At 39.8% G+C, this 22,803-nt stretch overlaps 1 protein-coding gene across 10 annotated transcripts in view; it reads right to left on the minus strand.

Moving 5' to 3' along the window:
• CDKAL1 (CDK5 regulatory subunit associated protein 1 like 1) overlaps positions 1-14,402 on the minus strand; it is a 651,341-nt gene extending 636,939 nt beyond the window's left edge. Inside the window, exons 1-3 of one of the 10 annotated variants that reach the window (XM_030881291.2) lie at positions 14,338-14,402; positions 13,463-13,506; positions 1,465-1,639 (exon numbers count right to left, since the gene is read on the minus strand). In XM_030881291.2, coding sequence (XP_030737151.1) covers positions 1,465-1,639; positions 13,463-13,506; positions 14,338-14,390 — 272 coding nt within the window. In that variant the 5' untranslated portion in view covers positions 14,391-14,402. Of the gene's footprint in view, positions 1-1,464; positions 1,640-13,462; positions 13,507-13,825; positions 13,851-13,911; positions 14,304-14,337 lie in introns of those variants that run through there. The other 9 variants (XM_060308401.2, XM_060308402.2, XM_060308403.2 and 6 more) reach the window with 9 other exon arrangements.
• Positions 14,403-22,803: the final 8,401 nt, after the last annotated feature.

The raw sequence follows: 22,803 nt of genomic DNA on the forward strand, positions 1-22,803 counted from the left end.
GTCTCATTAAGGGATTTTTTAAATAAAAAGCACTAGGTAATTTCTGGGCCCATTATGCAAAAATACTCACTCACTGCAATCCATTCACAGGCTATTGATTAAATGCACCAACTTAATACATAATCTGCTGTTACACCAAAAATCTAAATACAAGATAAAATAACAGCACAGGATTCTAAGTTAAGACTCTGTACAAAAAATATCTTTTCTCTGAGTTGTATTTTAAATTCAATACTACTAAATATTACCACTAAGTTCAACTACTGGAAAGGTACAAACAAATAACAATAGCACAGAAAATGGTTCTAGCAGCAATGGCAAATAAAGTTAAATACATCTAAAGACTACTATATACTAGTTACAATCTTTATTTTATAACTTACAGATATAAATAACTGAATCAAAATGAAAATCTGTCACTCTACAGCACTATTCAAAGCATTCCATATATAAAAATACAGTTCTGAAAAATGTAATATTTTTACAAAGGAAATAAAAGGACTTTCAACTTGGATTGCCCTAATAATTAATAATTAAATAGACATTACCTTAACGACATGTTTAGGACAAACTTAACAAACTTCATTCATTAAAATATAAGCAAATTTTAAATTCACACATCTTATGAATCTGTTCCAAACAAAATAATCAAGTGTATTAAAACTCTCAACAATTTACTAGGTAAACAAATATAAGCATATTAAAACTATGTAACTGCATATTCCTTTCTGGCTACGTTGTATTAGAATTTCACTAGAGACCTAATATAACAGTGTAAACAGCACAATAATTTGTGCCCAATGCCTTTAGATGATCCACAAGTATTTGTAAATTTGCTAAGAAAAACCAAATGCCCAAACCACCACTATCTCATAAGAATCACAAATTCAATAAAATTTTTAATGTGGGAGTAACAATTACACACCAACTACTGTAACAGCAAAGACATCCAGCCAGGGGAGGGTGCAGGGGGGGAGCTATCTTTGTGCCAAATACTGCCCTAGGCCCTGCCTTTAAGAAACTTGCAATTTGACATCTTTTTCTTCTTTAGTCAATGACTTTGCTAAATTTAAAACCATTCAAAAAACAAAACAAAACAAAAAAACACTACACATTTCCTCTCAAAATTTCAAAGTTGTTTTTGTTTTGTTTTGTTTTGTTTTTTTGTGGTACGCGGGCCTCTCACTGCTGTGGCCTCTCCCGTTGCAGAGCACAGGCTCCGGACGCGCAGGCTCAGCGGCCATGGCTCACGGGCCAGCTGCTCCGTGGCATGTGGGATCCTCCCAGACCGGGGCACGAACCCGCGTCCCCTACATCGGCAGGAGGAGCTCTCAACCACTGCGCCACCAGGGAAGCCCCTCAAAGGTTTTTTTAAAAGAGACATTACGTGTATCATATACAGTAGTGCCAGCCACTCCCCTGGTATGATACTGAATATAATTTCAAAAGAAAAGAAAAGCTTACCTATCACTTGGTGGACTGTTTTCATCTTGCAAATATTTTTGGGTATTTCGCCTTCGCACCTTTGGAACAACGTGCTTTCTCGCAAAATGCCTATCTTGGGGCTTTGAATCGTCTTGTGACACAATATCTTCTATGTCATCCAGGAATGTATCACAGGATGCAGAAGGCATCTTCTCTATCACATAAAAAAGTTATAAATGATTCAAGCATATGAGTCCCTCAGAAAATCTGTTCAACATAACATCACCCGTGAAATATTCTCGCCAAACTTGAATCTAATAAAGCCTTTAGATTTTAACTTCAAGTTTACAGAAAATACAGGAGATACAGTAAAAGAAACACCAGATAAATCTTATTGACAGTGGGACATTCCAGGGTTCAACTGGAACTATTTCTTCAACAAATCAGTGTCATGGAGAAAAAAGCAGGAAAGGAACTTTTCAAGATTAAAGGATACTTAGAAGATAATATGAACACAATTCATGCTCTTGATCAGGTCTTACTTTGTCCAAACAACTGTAAGACATTTTGGGAACAATTAGGGAAATCAGAATATGAACTGGGTATTAGATAGTATTTGGATATTGCTAAAAATCATTAAAGTATTGTCTTTATGTTTAAAATCTTATTTTTTAGAGATGAATACTGAATATGTAGAGGTAAATATTACGTCTATAATTTATTTTAAAACAATAAAAAATATATTAAGACATGGGGAAACATTTACAACTCTTAAATCTAGGAAATAGACATGTTGGTGTTTATTATCCAATTCTACTTTCCTGAATGTTCAAATTTTTTATAATTAAGAAAAGAAAATGTGGACACTGCTTCCAGGAAGATGAAATAAACATATTTTCCCTATCCCTCCCACTAAGTACAACTAGAACTCCAGACATATATGTAAAGTAAACATAAGAACACTTTGAAAGATGGAGAGAAGGCAGACTGGCTAGGGACCTTGCAACCCAAGTTATACCACCATGGTGGCTCCTTGGGTTTTGCTTTGCCTCCTATATCCCAGACTTGGAGCTGAAGAAGCCAGCAACCCAGAAATGCCAACAGATGCAGACAATAAAAGCCCTCAACAAAACAAAAGCCTGTTCTGTTACCAAAGAACCAGAAAAGTGGCAGCCTAACAAGACAGAAAACTTTTAGACAATAACCATTCCACTCCACACAAACAGCAAAAAAACACAAAACTGCAAAACACAATTCAGTGGAGGAAAAGATAGCCTTTTCAATAATTTCTGCTCAAGCAACTGGACATTTATAGACAAATAAATGAACAACCACCTAAGTCTCACACCTTATACAAAACTTAATTCAAATAGATCCTGGACTAAAATGTAAAACAAAACTATAAACTTATAGAAAAAAATCGTAAGAGAAAGTCTTCTGGATCTAGAACTAAGTGAGTTGTTTTTAGACTTGACACCAAAAGTACCATCCATAAAAAGAAAAATTAACAAGCCCAGACATCACCAAAATTAAAGACTTTTACTGCGCAAAAGACCCTTTTGAGAGATGAGACGTCAAGCTGTAGACTGAGAAAAACATATTTGCAAACTACATGTCTGACAAAGGACTAGTATCTAGAACTCAAAACAGAATAGTAAAAAAAAGGAAAAAGAAAGAAAAGAAAAAAATTCAGTTAGAAAATAGACAAAAGACAAAGAGATATTTCACCTAAGAGGATATCCAGAGGGAAAAATAAGCACCTGAAAAGAGACTCAACATGACCAGCCATCAGAGAAATATAAACTAAAACCACAATGAGATAGCACTGCATAGCTATCACACTAAATGCTGGCCAGGATGTGGAGAAACTGGATCACTCGTACAGCCCTGGTGGGAATATAAAATGGTACAGCTGCTCTGGAAAACAGTTTGGCATTTTCTTAAACTAATCATGAAACTACAGTGCAACCCAGCAACTGTACTTCTAAGTGTTTATCCAGGAGAAATATTAAGACAGTCACACAAAAACCTAAAATAAATATTTACAGCAGCTTTCTAAGAGCTGAAACTTGAAAACAACCCAGATGCCCTTCAACGGTTGAATGGTTAAGTAAACTGAGGCACATCCAATACCATGGAATACTACTCAGCAACAGAAAGGAATGAACTATTGACACATGTAACAACCTGGATGAATCGCCAGAGAATTCTGTTCAGTGAATAGAGCCAAGTGCAAAAGGTTATCTACTGTATGATTACATTTATATAACATACTTGAGAGGTCAGTGTGCGCGATCCTTGTGGTGACGGAAATGTTCTGCATCCTGACCACATCATGTCGATATCCAGGTTGTGATAAGGTACATATTACAGTTTTGCAAGATGCTACCTTTGGGGGAGACCTGGGTAAAGTGTACAGCATCTCCACATAATTTTTATAACTAAGTAAATCTACAATTATGTTAAAATACTTAAGAAAAAAAGCTACCTGAAAAATGAAACGTGCAGGCATAACTCAAAGATAACTGCAGGTTCAGCTCCAGACCACCACCATAAGGCGAATGTCATAATAAAGCGAGTCACATGAATTTTTTGATTTTCCAGTGCACATAAAAGTTATGTTTACACTATACTGTAGTCTATTAAGTGTGAAATAGCATTATATCTAAAAAAACTATGTATATGCCTTAATTTTAAAATACTTTGTTGCTAAAAAAAAGTTAACCACCATCCGAGTCTTCAGAGAATTATAATCTTTTTGCTGGTGGAGGGTCTTGCCTCCATGTTGATGGCTACTGACTGGTCAGGGTGGCGGCTGCTGAAGGGGGGTGGCTGTGGGAATTTCTTAAAATAAGAGAACAGTGACGTCTGCCTCATCAATTGACTCTTCCTTTCATGAACACTTTCTCTATAAGCATGCAATGCTGTTTGACAGCATCTTACCCACAGTAGAGCTTCTTTTGAAATTAAAGTCGATTCTTTCAAAACTTGTCTCTGCTTTATTAACTAAGTTTACGTAATATTCTAAATCCTTTGTTGTCATTTCAACAATCTTCACAGCATCTTCACCAGGAGTAGATTCCATCTCAAGAGATCACTTTCCTTGCTCATCCATAAGAAGCAACTCCTCATCCATCCACGTTTTACCATGAGATCGCAGCAATTCAGTCACATTTTCAGACTCCACTTCTAATTCTAGTTCTCTTGCTAATTCCACCACATCCGCAGTTATCTCCTCCACGAAACCTTGAACGCCTCAAAGTCATCCATGAAAGTTGGAATCGACTTGTTCCAAACTCCTGTTAATGTTGAAATTTTGACCTCCTCCTATGAATCACAAATGTCCTCAATGGCCCCTAGAATGGTGAATCCTTTCCAGGAGGTTTTCAATCTACTTTGCCCAGATCCATCAGAGGAATCACTATCTATAGCAGCTTAGCCTTATAAAATATAGTTCTTCAATAGTAACACTTGAAAGCCAAAATTACTACTTGACCCATGGGCTGCGGAATGGATGCTGTGCTGGCAGCATGAAAAACATTAATCTCTTTGTATATCTCCATCAGAGCTCTTGGGTGACCAGGTGTACTGTCAATGAGCAGTTAATATTTTCAAAGGAATGTTTTTTCTAGGCAGTAGGTCTCAATAGTGGGCTTAAAGTATTCAGTAAACCATGTCATAAACAGATGTGCTGTCGTCCAGGCTTTGTTGTTCCATTTATAGAGCACAGGCAGGGAAGATTTAGTATAATTCTTAAGGGCCCTAGGATTTCCGGAACGGGAAATGAGCACTGGCTTCAACTTATCATTATCAGCTGCATTAGCCCCTGACAAGAGAGTCAGCCTGTCCTTTGAAGCTCTGAAACCAGGCACTGAGCCACTGTAATTATCTTAGCTGGATCTTCTGGACCTTCTGGGTAACTTGCTGCAGCTTCTCCATCAGCCCTTGCTTCTTCACCTTGCACTTTTACGTATGGAGACGGCTTCTTTCCTTAAATCTCATGAACCAACCTCTGCTAGCTTCAAACGTTTCTTCTGTAGCTTCCTCACCTCTATCAGCCTGCACCGAATTGAACAGAGTTAGGGCCTTGCTCAGGATTAGGCTTTGGCTTAAGGGAACGTTGCAGCTGGTTTGATCTTCTATCCACACCACTCAAACTTTCTCCATATCAGCAATAAGGCTGTTTTGCTTTTTTATCATCCATGTGTTCACTGGAGGATCTGTTTTAATATCCCTCAAGAACTCTTCCTTTACATTCGCAATTTGGCTAACTGGCACAAGAAGCCTAGCTTTCAGGCTATCTCGGCTTCCTCATTAAGCTTAATCACTTCTAGTTTATTTAAACTGAGAGACACGCAATTCTTCCTTTCACTTGGACACTTAGAGGCCACTGCCAGGTTATTAACTGGCCTAATTTCATATTGGTGAGTCTCAGGGAATAAGGAGGCACGAGGAAAGGGGGAGAGGTGGGGGAAGGGCCAGTTGGTTTAAGCAGGAGCACACATTTACCAATAAAGTTCACTATCTCATACAGGCGTAGTTCAAGGCGCCCCAATGATTACAGATCACCATAACAAATATAACAATAATGAAAGAATCTGAAATACTGCGAGGATTACCAAAATGTGGCACAGAGACACAGAGTAAGTGCTGTCTTTTGGAAAAATGGCATCAACAGACATGCTGGATGCCAGGTTGCCACAAAGCTTCAATGTGTAAAAACAAAAAAAGGCAACATCTGCGAAGCACAGTAAAGTGAAGCACAAGAAAACGAGGTCTGCCGATACTTGAGGACACTTACTGGCAGACCTCCACTAATACTGTGTCCAGACAGGAAGCAAGGGCTTCACAGCTTCATCTCATTAACCATTCACAACAACTCCAGGAGGTAGGTGGTGGTGTTATGCTCACTTTAAAGAGTAATCCAGGGAATTCCCTGGCTGTCCAATGGTTAGGACTCCACACTCTCACTGCCGAGGACCTGGGTTCCATCCCTGGTCGGGGAACTAAAATCCCATAAGCCACGTGGCACAGCCAAATAAAAAAAAAATGAAGAGTAATCTAAAACACAGAGAAGCTAACTCACCCAAAGCAGCTCAAAGACTCCACGGCAGATGAGCCTGAGCCCACGTGCTGTACGAGACGCTACGGCCTACTTAATTACCCGGAATGACCGCTTTTCATCGGGGTCGCCTAAACCAGTGTTAAGGGTCCTACACTCTCCTCTGGTCTCGAGCCTTTCTGATGAATTTTCCTTCTCTTCATTTGTCAGATTCCCATCTTTCCATTAACAGAGCATTTCCAGCCAGGCTCATTTTGTGCCCTTGGCTATAATGCACTTTACAAGTATGACAAACTAGGCCCTGTAAATCAGACAAATCTGTGTTCAAATCTCAGCTAGCTTTATATTGCTTAGAAGAACAAAAGATCAGAAATAGCCCAGATGGCTATCAGTCAAGAACTGTGTAAATGATAGTGAACACCCATACCACGTGGTCAGGGTAGGACTGTCTGTCACAGGCCTCCTCCTTCCCCAGATGCAGCCATGGCACATGAGCCCCATGTGCCAGAGTAATTCATCCTCTGGGCCACAATGATTGGTGCAGGTTTGGACATGACAAGCCGAGCCAATGAGAATCATCACGAGAACTTCTGTGCCAGGGCTAACAGGAGAGCTGGCTTCTCTTTCACTGAAGTGACTAAGTTAGGAGGCTGTCAACTTGAGGATACTGGGGGCCATCTTGCCTGCCACAAAGCAGAAACCTACCCAAGGCAGGAAAGGCTTCTAAGAGCTGGAGAGACAACGAGCAACACTGACATTATTTGAGCAACTGGGTCCAACCAATGCCTGCAGCCAGATGCAGCCCTGCCCTGCCCAGTCACGTGAGCTAACAAATTCCCTCTGTGGCTCAAATTCATTTGAGTTGGGGCTTCTGTTCTTGTGAACAAGAGCCCTGGCCGACTCAGCAAACTATAGGTAAGGTGAAATGAACTAGGCTAGTCTTTCCCAAATTCGTTCTATTTATTGACTATCAGTGAAGACACAGTTCTGTGGTCAAATAAATTTGGGACAGTCTGCGTCTGGGAAGACAGACAGGCTCCCAGTACGCATTAGTAGAGCAAAGACTGGGAAGCACTGTGGTGAAGAAACTTAAACTCGCTGATCTTAGGAGTTTTCTGAAAATTAATTCCTCACAGATCTCCTCTTCATGAGGCTGCAGACGGTACTGAAAACAGAAGGCCAGAATGAAGCCAACCCTCAGATCCCCTCCCACATTCTGTACACATGGATGACTTCATTCTCTTACTGGGAAATGGGTCTTTGCCCACATATCAATCTGTTACAGTGAATGAACTGCCCACCCCCCTTAGAGCAATCCCTCTACTCTGACCTGCTCCAGCACAGAATTCCAGCCATGCTTCCTCTTCTTGCATCATCACTAATTGTCTCTTTACTGAATCATTACTATCTGGGTATAAACATACTGTTACTTCTCCCATTTGAAAAACAAAAACCTTATCCGGACCCCACCTCCTCCACCTACTAACTCCACCACATTTCTCTCCTTTAAAAGAAAACTCCTGGGCTTCCCTGGTGGCGCAGTGGTTGAGAGTCCGCCTGCTGGTGCAGGGGACACGTGTTCATGCCCCGGTCTGGGAGGATCCCACATGCCGCGCGGAGCGGCTGGGCCCGTGAGCCATGGCCGCTGAGCCTGCACGTCCGGAGACTGTGTTCTGCAATGGGAGAGGCCACAACAGTGACAGGCCCACGTACCGCAAAAAAAAAAAAAAGGAAGAAAGAAAAGAAAAGTCCTTGCAAGAACTGTCTCCAATCTCCCCCTCCCATTCTCTACTAAACCAGGCTTTCACCCCGACCACTCCACCAAAACTGCTGTCCTGATTTCAGTGACTCACAACAGTGTACACGGTGGTCAATTCTCAGCCATCTCGCCTGACCCGGTCTGCAGCATCTGACACTACGGTCCATGCATTCCCTCCTAAAGCGATCTTCTTCACTGGCTCCTGGAATCCCACACTCTGAGTTCTCCTCCTACCATGTCAACCACTCCCCAAGTCTACTTTGCTGGTTCCTCCTCAACTCTCCAACTTCTCAACGTCGGAATGCCCCCAGGGCTCCGTTACAGTACTTCTCTTCTCTAGTTAACAGACACACCCTAGGTGATCTCATCCAGTCCCAAGGCCTTGCAATACCAACTGTATGCTTGTATAACCAGCCCCAGTCCTCCCCTGAACTTCAGACTCAGATGTCCAACTGCCTATTCAACACCCCCGCTTGAATGTCTAATAGTTACTTCAGAATTAAAAGGTCAAAAACAAAACTCTTGATCCTCTCCCCACCTTACCCCACCTGCAACCAACAACATCACACCAGATCCTCCCAGAACTTTCCCCATCTCGCTTAAAGGCAATCCCAACCTTCCACCCACTCAGGCCAAAAATCCTGGATCCATCCCTGACTCATCTCTTTCCTTCACCCTAAATCCAACCCACCAACAAAAGCCTGCCGGCTTGACCTTCCAAATATATTCAGAATCTACTTCTGACCATACCCACTGTTACATTCTTGGTCCAAACCAACAGTAACTCCTGCCTGGGTTACTGTAATAGTCACCCTGCTTCTACCCTTAATTCCCGAAGGACACTTGCAGCACGTAAGCCAGGGATCCCTTTAAAATCTAAATTCTTCTCAGGCTTCTGATCAAAACCTTCCCTTGGTATTCCATCTCAGAGTAAAAAGCCCCAGAGTAAAAACTGCTACAGAGTTCTACTAGGACATAATCAGCTTCCTGTTACCTCTGTGACCCCACTTCCTACTGCTCTCCCCTCTCACTCCACTCAGCCACACGGGCACCCTGGCTAGTTCACACCCACCAGGCACACACTCATCTCAAGGTCTTCATCTTGCCTGGAATGCCTTCAAGCCCTTTGGGACTTTGTTCAAATGTCACCAGTGAGGTCTTCCTGAGCAACTCCCACCTCACCACGTACACACGCCTCCTATCCGCCTTCCCTGCCTTGTTTCCTTACCACAGCAGTTCACCACCTGCTTAGATACTACAGGGGAGTAAACTTGCCACCCCAAAATGTCTGCTTGCCACGCAGATTATTCTGAGCTGAAAACAATCAAGGACCAAAAGATTCAGGAAGAAACTCTGACCTTCCCCGTAAATGCCTAAAAGCGTGTAAACAGAGCACCTGTTCCAGGAAGGGAGTAATCACCACAGATAACTAGAGTATGAACTACGTGTGCAGACAGGGAGGAACCTAGCAAAGTCTGTTTGTTAAAATTCCTCTGTTACCAAACATTTGCTTTTCCACGGCCTGGCAACTGCCTTCCTCCCCTCTGAGGTCCCAAACCACTACCCCAAGATCCTCTTTTGTCTTTAGTTGAAGACAGAAGGGTTTAAGGCAACGGTTTCAACCACTTGGGAGAGTTACTGTTTGGCTGGGTCTCCCCATGTATGCATGTTATTAAACTTTCATTTGATTAGCCTCCTGTTAATCTGTCAGTTTAATTCTAGACCAGCCAGAAGAACCTAGAAGGGTAGAGGAAAATTTCTTCCTCCATGAAAATATCTTCATTATTTTGTTTACTATCTCTTTCTACTAGGATATACACTCCCAGGGGGATGGGGGGGGCAGGGGGAGGTAAAGGCTTTTGGGTGCTTTGCTCACTGCTTTATCCCAGGTGGTGCCTAGAACTGTCTAGCACACTACAGCTTCTCAATAAATACTTTTTACTGTACACGACCCGGTCTAACAAAATATGCCCCCTCTGCTACCTCCCACTCTGCCCCAACTATAATAATCTTTCAGACATTCTCTGAGCAGGCCAAACTAGCTTCTGACTCAGGGCCTTCACACTTGCTCTTCCTCGGCCTTGAATATCATCCCCAGATATTCGTATGCCTTGCTGCCTACTTCTCTACTCAAATGACACCTTGGAGAGGCCTTTTCCTAATCACCCTATCTAAAATAAGCACACACCGATTAGGCATCCCACACATTCTCACCGGCCTCTAACCCCCTTTATGCTTCATTTTTCTTCATAACACTTACCTACCTGACTCCAGGTAGGTATATAAGTGCATCTGTCTTTCTCACTACAGTGTAAGCTCCATAAGAACAAAGGTGTCATCTCTTTTTCACCACTGTATCTACAACACCTGTAACAATGCCTAGCACACAGCAGGTGTAGAATATCTGTTGAATGAATGGATAAATAAACACTTGCTTCAGCTGAATTTAGCTAGCCTTTCTGTAACATAGGAGGAAATTCTTACAGTAGGTGGGAAGGTGAAATAAATACCTAACCCCTACGGCTTCTTCTATAAACTATGACTCTATGAAATAACAAAGTTAAGTGAGAAAGGCTAAGACCAGGTAGTGCCTTTCAATGTTACTGAAGAACTACTGAAGGATTATGAATTGAATGACATATATTAATTTTTTTTAATTACACAATATTTACATCCCATACACAATTGCTTATGGATCCACTGAAGGGAAACAGTATGGAAGAAGAGAGATGAGAGGGGTCCACTGCAGTAGACATACAATATCAGAGTTAGGGAAGCAGGGAACACTGCTAAGCCTCTTATTTTACAGAACTGAAGTCCAGAGGAGCTAAAAGATTTGTCCACTGATAGAGCTAAAATTAGAACCTAGGCCCTCTCTCAACACCAAGCTCTCCCCACATGGCTCTGCCTCATTGGCAAGGCACAAATAATACAAGAGTCTAAGGCAACCCTAAGAAAGAAAAACATTCCAGAAAAAAATGGGCAAAGGCAAAACCGGCAACACACTTAAGAAATGCAAATAGCTGTTAAGCATAGGAAAGAATGCTCAAACACACGAAGGGCACGTGTTTAAACAAGGAGTTATTTTCCATCTACCCCATTGATAACAAAGACTGACAAACACCCAACTGCTAGCAGAAAGCATGGTAAAACCGACATACCCTTTCTGAAGGGCAATCTGGCAATACATGTCAAACTTTAACACATATATCCTTTTGCCCAGCAATTCCATTTCCAGAAATTCACTCTAGGAAGACAAAAGAGACAAATATATAATGCAGAGGTTCCTAAACCTGGCTGCATATAATAAGCACCTGAACAAACTCACTCATCACTATTAATCAGCTTAAGTTCTTACTGCCAACGAACTGGTAAATGGAATTGTTAGCCTTCAGAAATTATTAACTAAGTGAATAATAATGAAAGTTGGAGAATAAAAGGAAAACAAGATAGTAGTTAAATGGAACAACAGGATCGCAGAAAGTTTCTTCTCAAAGGTAGAGGAAATCAAGTTTAATAAAGGAAATAAAAACAGTAAGTGAAAAAAGGAGATATTGAAAATGATGAAGAGAGAATAATATAGAGTACTGGTTACTTACAGAGGTGATTTATTAGGAGACCTTTAGAACAGCAAATACCCAGGCCCCATTCTCCAGAGAGGAATGTAAGGATGGGAAGGTAAAACCTGCCCAGGTGATTCCACTATACACCTCTGATTGAGAACCACTGTTCTCCTACAGCAAAGGTTCTCAGTCTTGAGTGTTCATTATAGTCACCTGAGGAGCTATGGAAAATTACGGACAACTGAGCCCTGCGCTAGTTGAACCAATCGCTAGAACGGAGCCTGGACATCAATATTTTTTAAAACTTTCCAGTAATTCTCATATGTGTTGCCACAGTTGTGAACCAAAGTCCTACACCAGTAGTTTTCACAGTGTGGTTCCCACACCAGCACAATTAGGGTCACTGGGGAACTTGTTAGAAATGAGAAGTCTGGGGTCCCACCCAAAATCTACTGAACCAGATACTCTGAGTAAAGCTCAGCAATCTTTAACACGCCCTCCAGGTGACTATGATGTGCACTACAGTTTGAGAATCACCGTCCTAGAGTTATTCTTTCACAAAAATCATCCAGAATGCTTGTCAAAAATGTATTACCTGGTCAGCTGATTTTCAACAAGGGTGCCAAGAAAATTCAATGGGGAGAAGAGTAGTGTTTTCAACAAATGGTGCTGGGACAACTGGATAGCCACATGCAAAGAATGAAGTTGGATTCCTACTTCACATCACATACAAAAATTAACTCAAATTGATTGCAGACCTAAATTTAAGAACTAATGCTATAAAACTCTTAGAAGATAAGACAGGTGTAAATGTTCATGACATTAGATTAAGCACTGGTTTCTTAGTTATGACACCAAAAGAATAAGCAACAAAAGAGAAAACAGACTGGACTTACATGTAAGACTTTCAGATTTAAGACTTTCACGCTTCAAAGGACACTATCAAGAAAGTGAAAAGAGAGCTCATACAATTGGAGAAAATATTTGCAAATCAAATGTCTGATAAAGGTCTGGTATCAGAATACATACAGAACACTTACAACTCAACAACAGAAAAATAACCCAATGAAAAAAGGATTTGAACAGACATTTCTCCAAAGAAGATATACAAACGACCAATAACATGATGAGATGTCAACATCATTAGCTATCAAGAAAATACAAATCAAAATCACAATGAGACACCACTTCACACACACTAGGATGGCTAGAATAAAAAAGACAGAGAACAACAATGTTGATGAGGTTGTGCATTAGCTCACCCAGAGAAAGAGAACAGAATTTCTTCTAATTGGAAAGAGGACAGGACCAAGCCTTAAGGAACTCCATGTTTACCTGCCATACGGAAGAGAACCAGCCTATAATGGAGATCAAGAAGAAGCCACTAGAGAAGAAGAAAATCAGTGGGTCACAAAAGGAAAAGGAAGCGAGCATGTGAAAGAGGTGGACACGGTCAGCGCTGCTCAACGCAGGTAATGCAAAGTTAAGTAAAATGAATGAAAACGTTTCTTGGATTTAGTGATAGGGAGATCTTGGCGTTTCCAGATAATGACGGTGGCAAAATCACTAAGAAATTAAAATTAGGCTACCTTTCTGCACGTTATAATATGTAACACGTCACTCCAACATAAAAGGCTTAAAATAAATGAGTACCTTGATTATTCGCAATTAGTCTCAAATCTTCTTGAAAGATGAGTCTGGAAAATGAAAACTGATTAGAAAAAGCAAGCTCGCAACAACTTCACTAAACCACGGTAAGGGCTCTTTAAAACTACCTAAAAGGGATTAAACTCCATAAAAGGCTACTTTATACATCAGGGTTAATGATGTTCCATATTACTCCCAATTTCTTTCTGATTAGGCCAGGTGTGTTAACATCTGCCACATTTGCTATGACTGAGATCCAGCGTCTGGCCGTAGTTAATAAATACTATCCAGCACTACAACACGTCTGCGTGATTCAAGTAATACCGAGAACTACAAAACAGAAATATGGCAATTAAGTATCCACATCACCTGACACACGAAAGACACGTATCGTCCCGAGATTCAGAAAGAGGTTTTATCAGTAAACAAGAAAGAAAAGTGAAAAATCAAGACACCTAATCTTCAGACCAACTTCAGTTTAAATTTCTGAGATACAGCTCTGTGAAAGCTAGGTAACTGTGAAAGCCTTGTCCCGTCCCACAAACTCACTAACGCAGAAAGTGGTAAAACGAATGAAGTTAGATTTGACAATACGCAACGAGTTCCCTTAAATACTCCTTACAGCCCTGCAGCACATAAGGCCAAAGACCCGTCCTCACTCCTGGCAGCGCTACCTGCCTCCCAATTCCCCCAGCTCAGCTGGTAAGTTCCCTTTTAACTGCGAAACAAACCAGCAAACCTCCCGAGAAAGACTAAAACTGGGGAAACAAGGCTCCGCCGTAAAAGGAACTCTGGCCAAACTCTGCCCCACACTGATCCACCCGCCACCCTTAACCCAGCAGTCACGAAACAACAAGCCAGCCAAAAGTAAGAGAACCTACACGCCACTCTCCGGAAACTGCAGCGACTTTAGATGGAGCTCGCCATGACACATACGTCCCGCCACGCTTTTTTACGCATGCTCGCAGACGGTGGCCCAGAGAGATCAAATTACTGGAAGTGCGCGTTCAGGTTCAACTTGGTTTAGTAATGATTTCATTTAACGATTCTTTTGGTTGCCAGAACGAAAATAATACCTTCAAGACCTCGAGTTCTTAGACTCGTTTAATAGCTACCTTCTCCTGAGCTCTTACTACGTGTCGAGTACTGTGTTCAGAGCTTTCCATAAACATTATCTCCTCATTTATTATTATACTTATTTTACAAAAGAGGAAACTGGGAGTTTGATTACGTGCCCAAAGTGATTCTAGTAGTAGTGACTGTCCTCTGTGCTAAACCCAACTCTGCCGGACTCCCAGAGAATCTGCTCTTTTCATTACATTTTACCAGCTTCCTCGACCTTTTGTGAAAAGAGGTCATATTAAAGAACATGGAGAAGGGTAAAAAGATAACAGTTGGATTAAACTTAATATAGATCATTTAACACCAAGCAAGGTTTTTTGTTTGTTGGTTGGTTGGTTTTAATGCTTAGAAGACAGTCTAGGAGCAGCAGTTTAGCTGAGAAAGACAACTTTCATGGAGTATATACAGATTCTGACCTGGTTACCTTACATGAGTTATCTCACCTTATTATTCTTTACCCCAGACACTGACCTTGTTTACCAGAAAAGCATTTCCACTTTAGAAAGTGAAGACAATAGCCATGAAAGGAAGTCGAAATTATGCGTGACTCTGGGTTTCACAGTTATTTGGGACAATTGACTTATTTTGTAAATGACTTTCCTAGTGCATTTCCCTCTAGCTAAAATGGCACGCTTTGCTCATCCAAAAAAAAAAATCTGAACTGTGACCTAAGGTCCACAGCAGTCTTCACGCAGCTGAATTAGAATTGTGTGTTTATGTTGCCTCATCTCTTTCACTAGACCAAAAGTAGGCCCTTCTTCTTGGTGGTCATCCCACTGCCTAGCTCATAACCTTCTTCTTGGTGGTCATCCCACTGCCTAGCTCATAATCTTGCACTTAATAGCCTCTCAATAAATATGTTGAATCAATGAATGATTGTACCCCTTCTCCCCAAGATCTGGTTAAGTTCAAACAAATTTCATTGAGTGCATACCATATGATATGCACTTGCTGGATGCTGGAGCTAGAAAAGAAGAAAGACACTCCCTACCACCCTTTCAGGCTACTGCAAGGATATAGCTTCAGTAGAGAATAGCAATCCCTATGGAAGATGAACGCAAGAGGCCTGTGGAGCACAACAGAGAGATCAGGACTTCCCCCAGGGGTGAAGTGAGGGAAATGGACAAAGGTATTCCACGCTGGGGAGACAGTGAGGGCCAATGCATGGGGGCCTGAAAAAAAGAGTAAAGTTGGATGATAGCAGAGAAGGCTGGAAAGGAAAGTGCAGGGATCAGATTAAGGTGAGCCTTGTTTGCTAAAATAAAGACATTAGACCTAATCCTGGATGTATTGGGTAGCATGAAAATGTCTGAGCAGAATATTCTCTCAGGAGGATGGGTTTGAGGACAACATTTCACACATGAAAAAAATAGTGAAAAGCCTAAATCAAGTTGTTGGCTGTGAGCAATGGGAAAATGAAAAGGGAGGACAGAAGAGACTGAGGTAAAATCAGCAGGACTTAGAAACTGATAGGTGTAGATGAGGATACAAGGAAGTTTTCAAGTTTGGAGATAAAGCAACTGACACCAGTACTTCTTTGGTGAAATCTGTCTCTTTAGGCAGTTTTAATCTGAATTATTTGAAAAGCCAGTAACACTACCTCTAGGAATTTAATTTACGGAAATGCTCACAGTTATACAAAATGACATATGTGCCAGATTATCCTTTGAAAGATTGCTTGCAATAGCAAAAGACTGAAAACTCTCTCTGGCTTCTCAGTAGAGAATTGGTTAAATATCTTTATGGTGTCTACAGCTCCTGAAAAAGAAAAAGGTTGCATTTAATGCACTATCTATTCTTAAGTGGAAAAAGAAATTTGCAACATAGTGCATAGAGTGTATGACTATAGTTATAACTACAGTTTTAGACATGTATAAAATCTGTGGCAGAATATATAAATAATTGGTAATGGAGTCATGTCTCTGGGAAAAGGAACTGAGCGGCTAAAGGAAGATTTTCTTTTCCCTGTATATCATTTTGTACCTTTTATTTTTGGACCATGAAGATGTATTATTTATTCAAAAAATAAGTGGATGCATTTTATAAATAAAATGACATTTGATAATTTATAATTTAGTGGTTTATCTGTTACACTGTGATATTTTCTTTCATATGAATATTTAAATTTTAAATCTTTTTATTATAAGATATACATAACATAAAATTTACCATTTTAACTGTTTTTAAGTGTACAGTTCAGTAGCACTGAGTACATTCACATTTTTGTGCAGCCATCCATCTCCAGAACACTTGCATCTCCCCAAACTTAAACTCTCAACCTGTTAAAGAGTAAGTCCCTAATCCCCCTTTCCCCAGCCCCTGATGACCACCATTCTACTTTCTGTCTGTATGAATCTGACTACTATAGGTTCCTCATATAAGGGGAATCATACAGTATTTGTCCTTTTGTTACTGGCTTAATTCACTTAGTATAATGTCTTTGAGGTTCATCCGTGTTGTAGCATGTCAAATATCCTTTCTTTTTAAGGCTAAATGATATTCCATGGTATGTATATACCACATTTTGTTTACAAATTTTAAATATTTATGCCTTGTTTCTCAAATTAGATTGTAAACTTCACAAGAATAGACGCTCCATATTGTTATTGTTTTTTCAGCCAACAATATAATATTAAATGCTTTATAAATGTTGGTGGTAGACAAACCAATTCGTGTATACAAAAACATGCTAAAAATGCAAGTGAATCTATAAAATAATAGTAAAACCTAACATTTTTTGAGACCTTATATGTGTGTGCCAGTGAGCATCCTAAGCCCTCTATGTGAATTATCAAATGTTTTCATCACAATGACTCTGTAAGTAATCCTATAAATTAGGAGTATTATTATTATCCTCATTATCCCCTTTTTACAGAGGAGAAAACTGAAGCTCAAACAGTCTGACTTCAGGGACTTTTTTTTTTTTTTACTCTATACTTCAGAAGAAAGAAACGGTATACTTTCATTAAAAATGCGAAATTTCAAATAAAGAAAAACATTGGAGAGAAAAAAGAAAAGAATGATAAGGGAAATGTGCAATAAAATCTATAAACCTTCAGAGTAATTAACTCAATCTTTTAATATTCTTTACAGTGAAAATCGAAGAGAAAATGTGGGCAATAATGAAGTTAGAGAATTCTTACCGTCTCAGCCACTAATCAAGAAAGAATAAAATAAAGTTATAAAAATTTAGGAGCACAGGTACTTCCCTGGTGGCGCAGTGGTTAAGAATCCACCTGCCAGTGCAGGGGACACAGGTTCGAGCCCTGGTCCGGGAAGATCCCACATGCCACAGAGCAACTAAACCTGTGCTCCACAACTACTGAGCCTTTGTGCCACAACTACTGAAGCCCGTGTGCCCTAGAGCCTGTGCTCTGCAACAAGAGAAGCCACCACAATGAGAAGCCTGCGCACCGAAACAAAGAACAGCCCCTGCTCGCCGCAACTAGAGAAAGCCTGCACGCAGCAATGAAGAACAAACGCAAAAATAAAAACCAAAAAATTAATTAATTAATTAAAAAAAAATTTAAGAGTACATATCTTATTTTTGGTTTTTTTTGTTTTTAGAAGCACATATTTTAGATTTAGCTTATGATTTGAGTAATTAGCTAATGTACTTATAAATTTGTTCCAATCAGTATCTTTTTATGATAAATAAATCATGCATTTAATTCACTCTTGAAAAATGATAGTAAGTGTATATGAAATTTTCTGTGTAGAATATTAGATAAGTTTAGTAGAATGAAATTTAAAATGGATTAATCTATTATATATGAGATAAGAAAAGTATGTGTTCTCAATTTCTAAAGTTCAGCAGGTCAACATGTATTATGCAAATATATTATTATTTATGTTAGCTTCCCACCGCATGTGGTGGAAAGCTAACTGGAATTTCTTAATTACAAAAGGATGAGGGGGCACATGAAAATTAATGCTAGACCCAGGGATTTTTATTGGATCTGATAAATTGTCAGAATAAATTCCCCAACTGGACACCATACAACTAAAGCAGTTTTTAAGCAAGGCTTTTCAGGTGTTTGTTTTCGTAAAGGATTAAAACTAAGTAAATAAGTTTGGAGATTATCACAGTGGTCTAAATATGAAACCAAGAAGAAAGATGGTGATTGTAGAAATAGAGAAAAAAGAAAGGATACAAGAATGGTCAAAAGAAAATTTGCCCCAAAGAGGTGAATGCTTCAATGTAGAGCATAAAAGGGAAGGACACTGATGTTCTTAAATAAATGGAGAAAAGATTATATAAAACATGATGTGAAATAAATTAACCTGCTGTTGTCTTTGGGCTAATGCTGAATTTTCTCCATGTAATCTAACCACTAGAGGTCAGAGTGCTATACTTCTAATGTCAACTATTCTATCAATTTACACAAATTGGTTTGGCTCATTTCTGTAATTAACTGTATCTTTTCCTTCTCCCACTCTCACTATGGGTGGTTTGGGGGCTGTTTCTGTGGCCCAGGCCAAAGCCACGAGATCACCACATTCCCTTGCCTCAGGGCAGGTAACCCATGCCAGGCCAGAGTGAATTCTGGGCTCTCAGTCAAGTGGGAGAATCTGTGGTTGGAGCTTCCAGGACCACCACGTGGAGAACACCTGCCTGAGACCCAGGCTATTTCGGAGGAAAGTAGAGCTGAGCAATGTAGGGAGAAATGAGTAAGTTCTGAGGACAGCTGTAAGCCCCCCACATCCACAGGCCTGGAGCTAGATTTACTTCTGAGCTCTTCAGTTCTGTGAACAAGTAAATCCCCCTTTTTATCCCTGAAGCTAACTTGAGTGGATTTCTTTCACTTGCAACCAAGAGTCCTGGCTCATCTTATTTTTACATATTCTCTTAACTTTTAAACAATTTATAACAGTTGTCTAACTCCCTGATTGGGAAAGAGACATATGATGTTTTCTCTGTCCTTCAGTAATACATGACTCAAATAACAAACGTACTGAGTTATATAATAATATATTTATTGAGTATATACAGTGCACCAAGGACGGTTTTAACACCCCGGGGGAAAAAAAAAAACCAGACCAAGATCTCAGCCCTCTTAACAGTTCATATGACAGCAGGTAGAGATAGATAATACATAATAAATATGATATAAATAAAAATTATATATTGTGTTCAGAGGTGATAAAATGGCCAAAAATTTGCTGCAGATTAAGGAGAACCAAGAGTGAGGATTGCAATTTTTAAGATGGACTTGCAATTTTTAAGCCTACATTGGTAGGCTCATTGAGAAAAAGACCTTTAGGCAAAAGCTTGAAAAAGATGAGAAGGTTAGCAAAGGAATGTGTGGGGAAACAGCATTCAAGTAAAAGGGACCAGCCATTGGAAAGCCTCTAAGGGAAGAGCACACCTGCCATGTTCAAGAGATAGCAGGGTCCATCAACAGATGAATGGATAAAGATGTGATATATATATATGATGGAATACAACTCAGCCATAAAAAAGAATGAAATTTTGCCATTTGCAACAACATGGATGGACCTGGAGAGTATTATTATGCTTAGTGAAATAAGTCAGACAGAGAAAGACAAATACTCTATATGATACCACTTATACGTGGACTCTAAGAAATAAAACTAGTTAATATAACAAAAAAGAAACAGACTCAGGTATTAGAGAACAAACTAGTGGTTACCAGTGGGGAGAGGGAAGTGGGGGAGGGGCAGGACAAGGGCAGGGGATTAAGAGGAACAAACTACTCTGTATAAAATAAATAAGCTACGAGGATATATCGTACAACACAGGGAATACAGCCCATATTTTATAACTATAAGTGGAGTATAACCTTTAAAAATTGTGAATCAAAATTCTTGTATGTTGTATACCTGAAACTTACATAGTATTGTAAGTCAACTACACTACAAGAAAAATAAATACATAAATAATTTTTTTAAAAAGAGAGAGAGCAGGAAGGTCAGAGTGGTTGGAATGGAGTAAGAAATAGGAAAAGATGTCACAGAGTGAACAAAACCAGATCATGTGTGGCCTCATGGGCCACAGTCAGAACTCTGGCTTTTACTCTGGAAGAAATGGGAGGCTTCAGAAGGTTTTGAGAGGAGGGGTGGATCGAGGATGTCAGTTAGAAAGCTGTTGCAATAATCCAGGCAGGTACTGGCGGCATCCTGGACTAGGGAGGCAAGAGGAAGAGGTGATAAGAAGTGGTTAGATTCTGGACGTATTTGAGGACGCAACCCATAGAATTTCCTGTAGACTGGATTTAGGGTATAAGAGAAAAAAAGAGAAATAAAGGATGCTGACTTCCAAGTTTTGGGCCTGGACTATAAGAAGAATGAAATTGCTATCAATGGAGATGGAATAGATTGCAGAAGCGGGAAATCAGGTTTCAGTATATTCTTAATTTGTTTGCCTTTTATTATTTTTTTCTTTTGAAATAACTTTAGATTTTTTTAAGTTGCAAAATTATTACAATTAATTCATGTATAACCTTCACCCAGCTTCCCCAGATGATAACATTTTACATAACCAAAGAATAATTATCAACACCAGGAAATTAACATTGATACGATACTATTAACATTGATATGATACCCAATCTATGACTGTTCTTCATTCTTCCTTTGTCTTTCCTGACTTTGACACTTTTGAAGAATACAGATCAGTTATTTTGTAAAATGTCCCTCAATTTGAGTTGGTCTGATGTTTGCTGATGACTAAATTCAGGTTACGAATTTTTGGCAATACTACTACAGAAGTGATGCTGTGCCCCTCTCAGCCCATCATATCAGGGAGGTACATGATGTTCATAGGTCTCATTTACCAGTGATGTACTTTGAAGGTGGCCTCTGCAATGTAAAGTTACTATTTTTCCCATTATTATTAGTAAGTGTCTCGTGGGAAGATACTTTGAGAGTATATAAGTATCCTGTTTCCCAGAGTGTATTTGCCCACCATTTTAGCATCCTTTAATGATTCTGGTAGACAAGAATTATTACTGTGCTATTTGACAAATGGTAATTTTCCATTTCCATTACTCCTTCTACTTTTATTATTAAATGAGCTTGGCCAAACCATTGGCCTTCAGGTTAGCATCTGTGTTCTTTTGACATGGCTGCTTTTTTTTTTTGGCTGCACCGTGTGGCTTGTGGGATTTTAGTTCCCTCGCCAGGGATTGAACCTGGGCCCTTGGCAGTGAGAGTGCAGAGTCCTAACCACTGGACTGCCAGGGAATTCCTGCTTTTTTTTTTGCACTTCTTTATTTTCTGGCTCCACAAGATGCCCTAGGCTCATCTTGCACTTTCTCTGCCCTATCCCTGGAATCAGCCAGCTCTCCAAGGAGTAGTGGTTCCTTTTAGTGGGAAATGGTATTTAGGAACTGGACATGAGCTCATTGCTGTTGGGTGGCATTACTTCAGGAGCTCAGTTTTAAACCTATTAAACTTGAGATATCTATGAGACATCCAACTGGACTGTTAACTTGGCAGTTATAATTATGATTCTGAAGTTTAGGTGAGAAAGTTAGGCTGAAGATATAAATTTGGGAGTTACTGGCATATAGATGATATATAAAGCCAAAACACTAAATGAGATTAGAATTGGTATAAAAAGTGAAGAGGATCAAAGACTGAGACCTGGGGGCACTCCAATACTAAGATGAGGGCGAAGAAGAATCAGCAAAGAAAACTGAGAAGGAACAACTAGTGAGGTAGGAAGAAAACTAAGAGTGTTGTATCTCAGAAGCCAAATGATAAAAGTATGTCACGGAGGAAGGAATGATCAACTGTCAAATTATGCTGATAGGTCAAGTAAGATGAAGGCTGAGAATAAATCACTGAATGGAGCAACCTGGAAGGGTAGTTTTGGTGGAGCGGAGTGAGTAAAAGTTGAATGAAGTGGATTCAAGGGGGAGGAAGGGAAGAGAACTGGAGATAGGACTTACAGACAACTTTGAAGATTTACTGCAAAGAGGGGTGAAAATATAGGACTGTAGCAGTGGAGAAAATGGGTTCAAAAGGAAGGAAAAAATTCTTTTAAGATAGGAAAAACAAGAGCATGATGATATGCTAAATGTGAACAATCCCTTGGAGATGGGGAAACCCACAGTATTGTACAGAGAGGAGGAAACTGCTGAAGTCATACTCCTGAGAAAGGACAGTGACTATTTTCTAAGCATTATATCATAGTAACTGAGATATAAATATTCGGAAAATAAATAAAGGCTGTTCACCTAGTTTAAAAAAATCAAATA

Source organism: Globicephala melas, chromosome 11 (assembly GCF_963455315.2).
Source record: "Globicephala melas chromosome 11, mGloMel1.2, whole genome shotgun sequence".
Lineage (NCBI taxonomy): Eukaryota > Metazoa > Chordata > Mammalia > Artiodactyla > Delphinidae > Globicephala > Globicephala melas.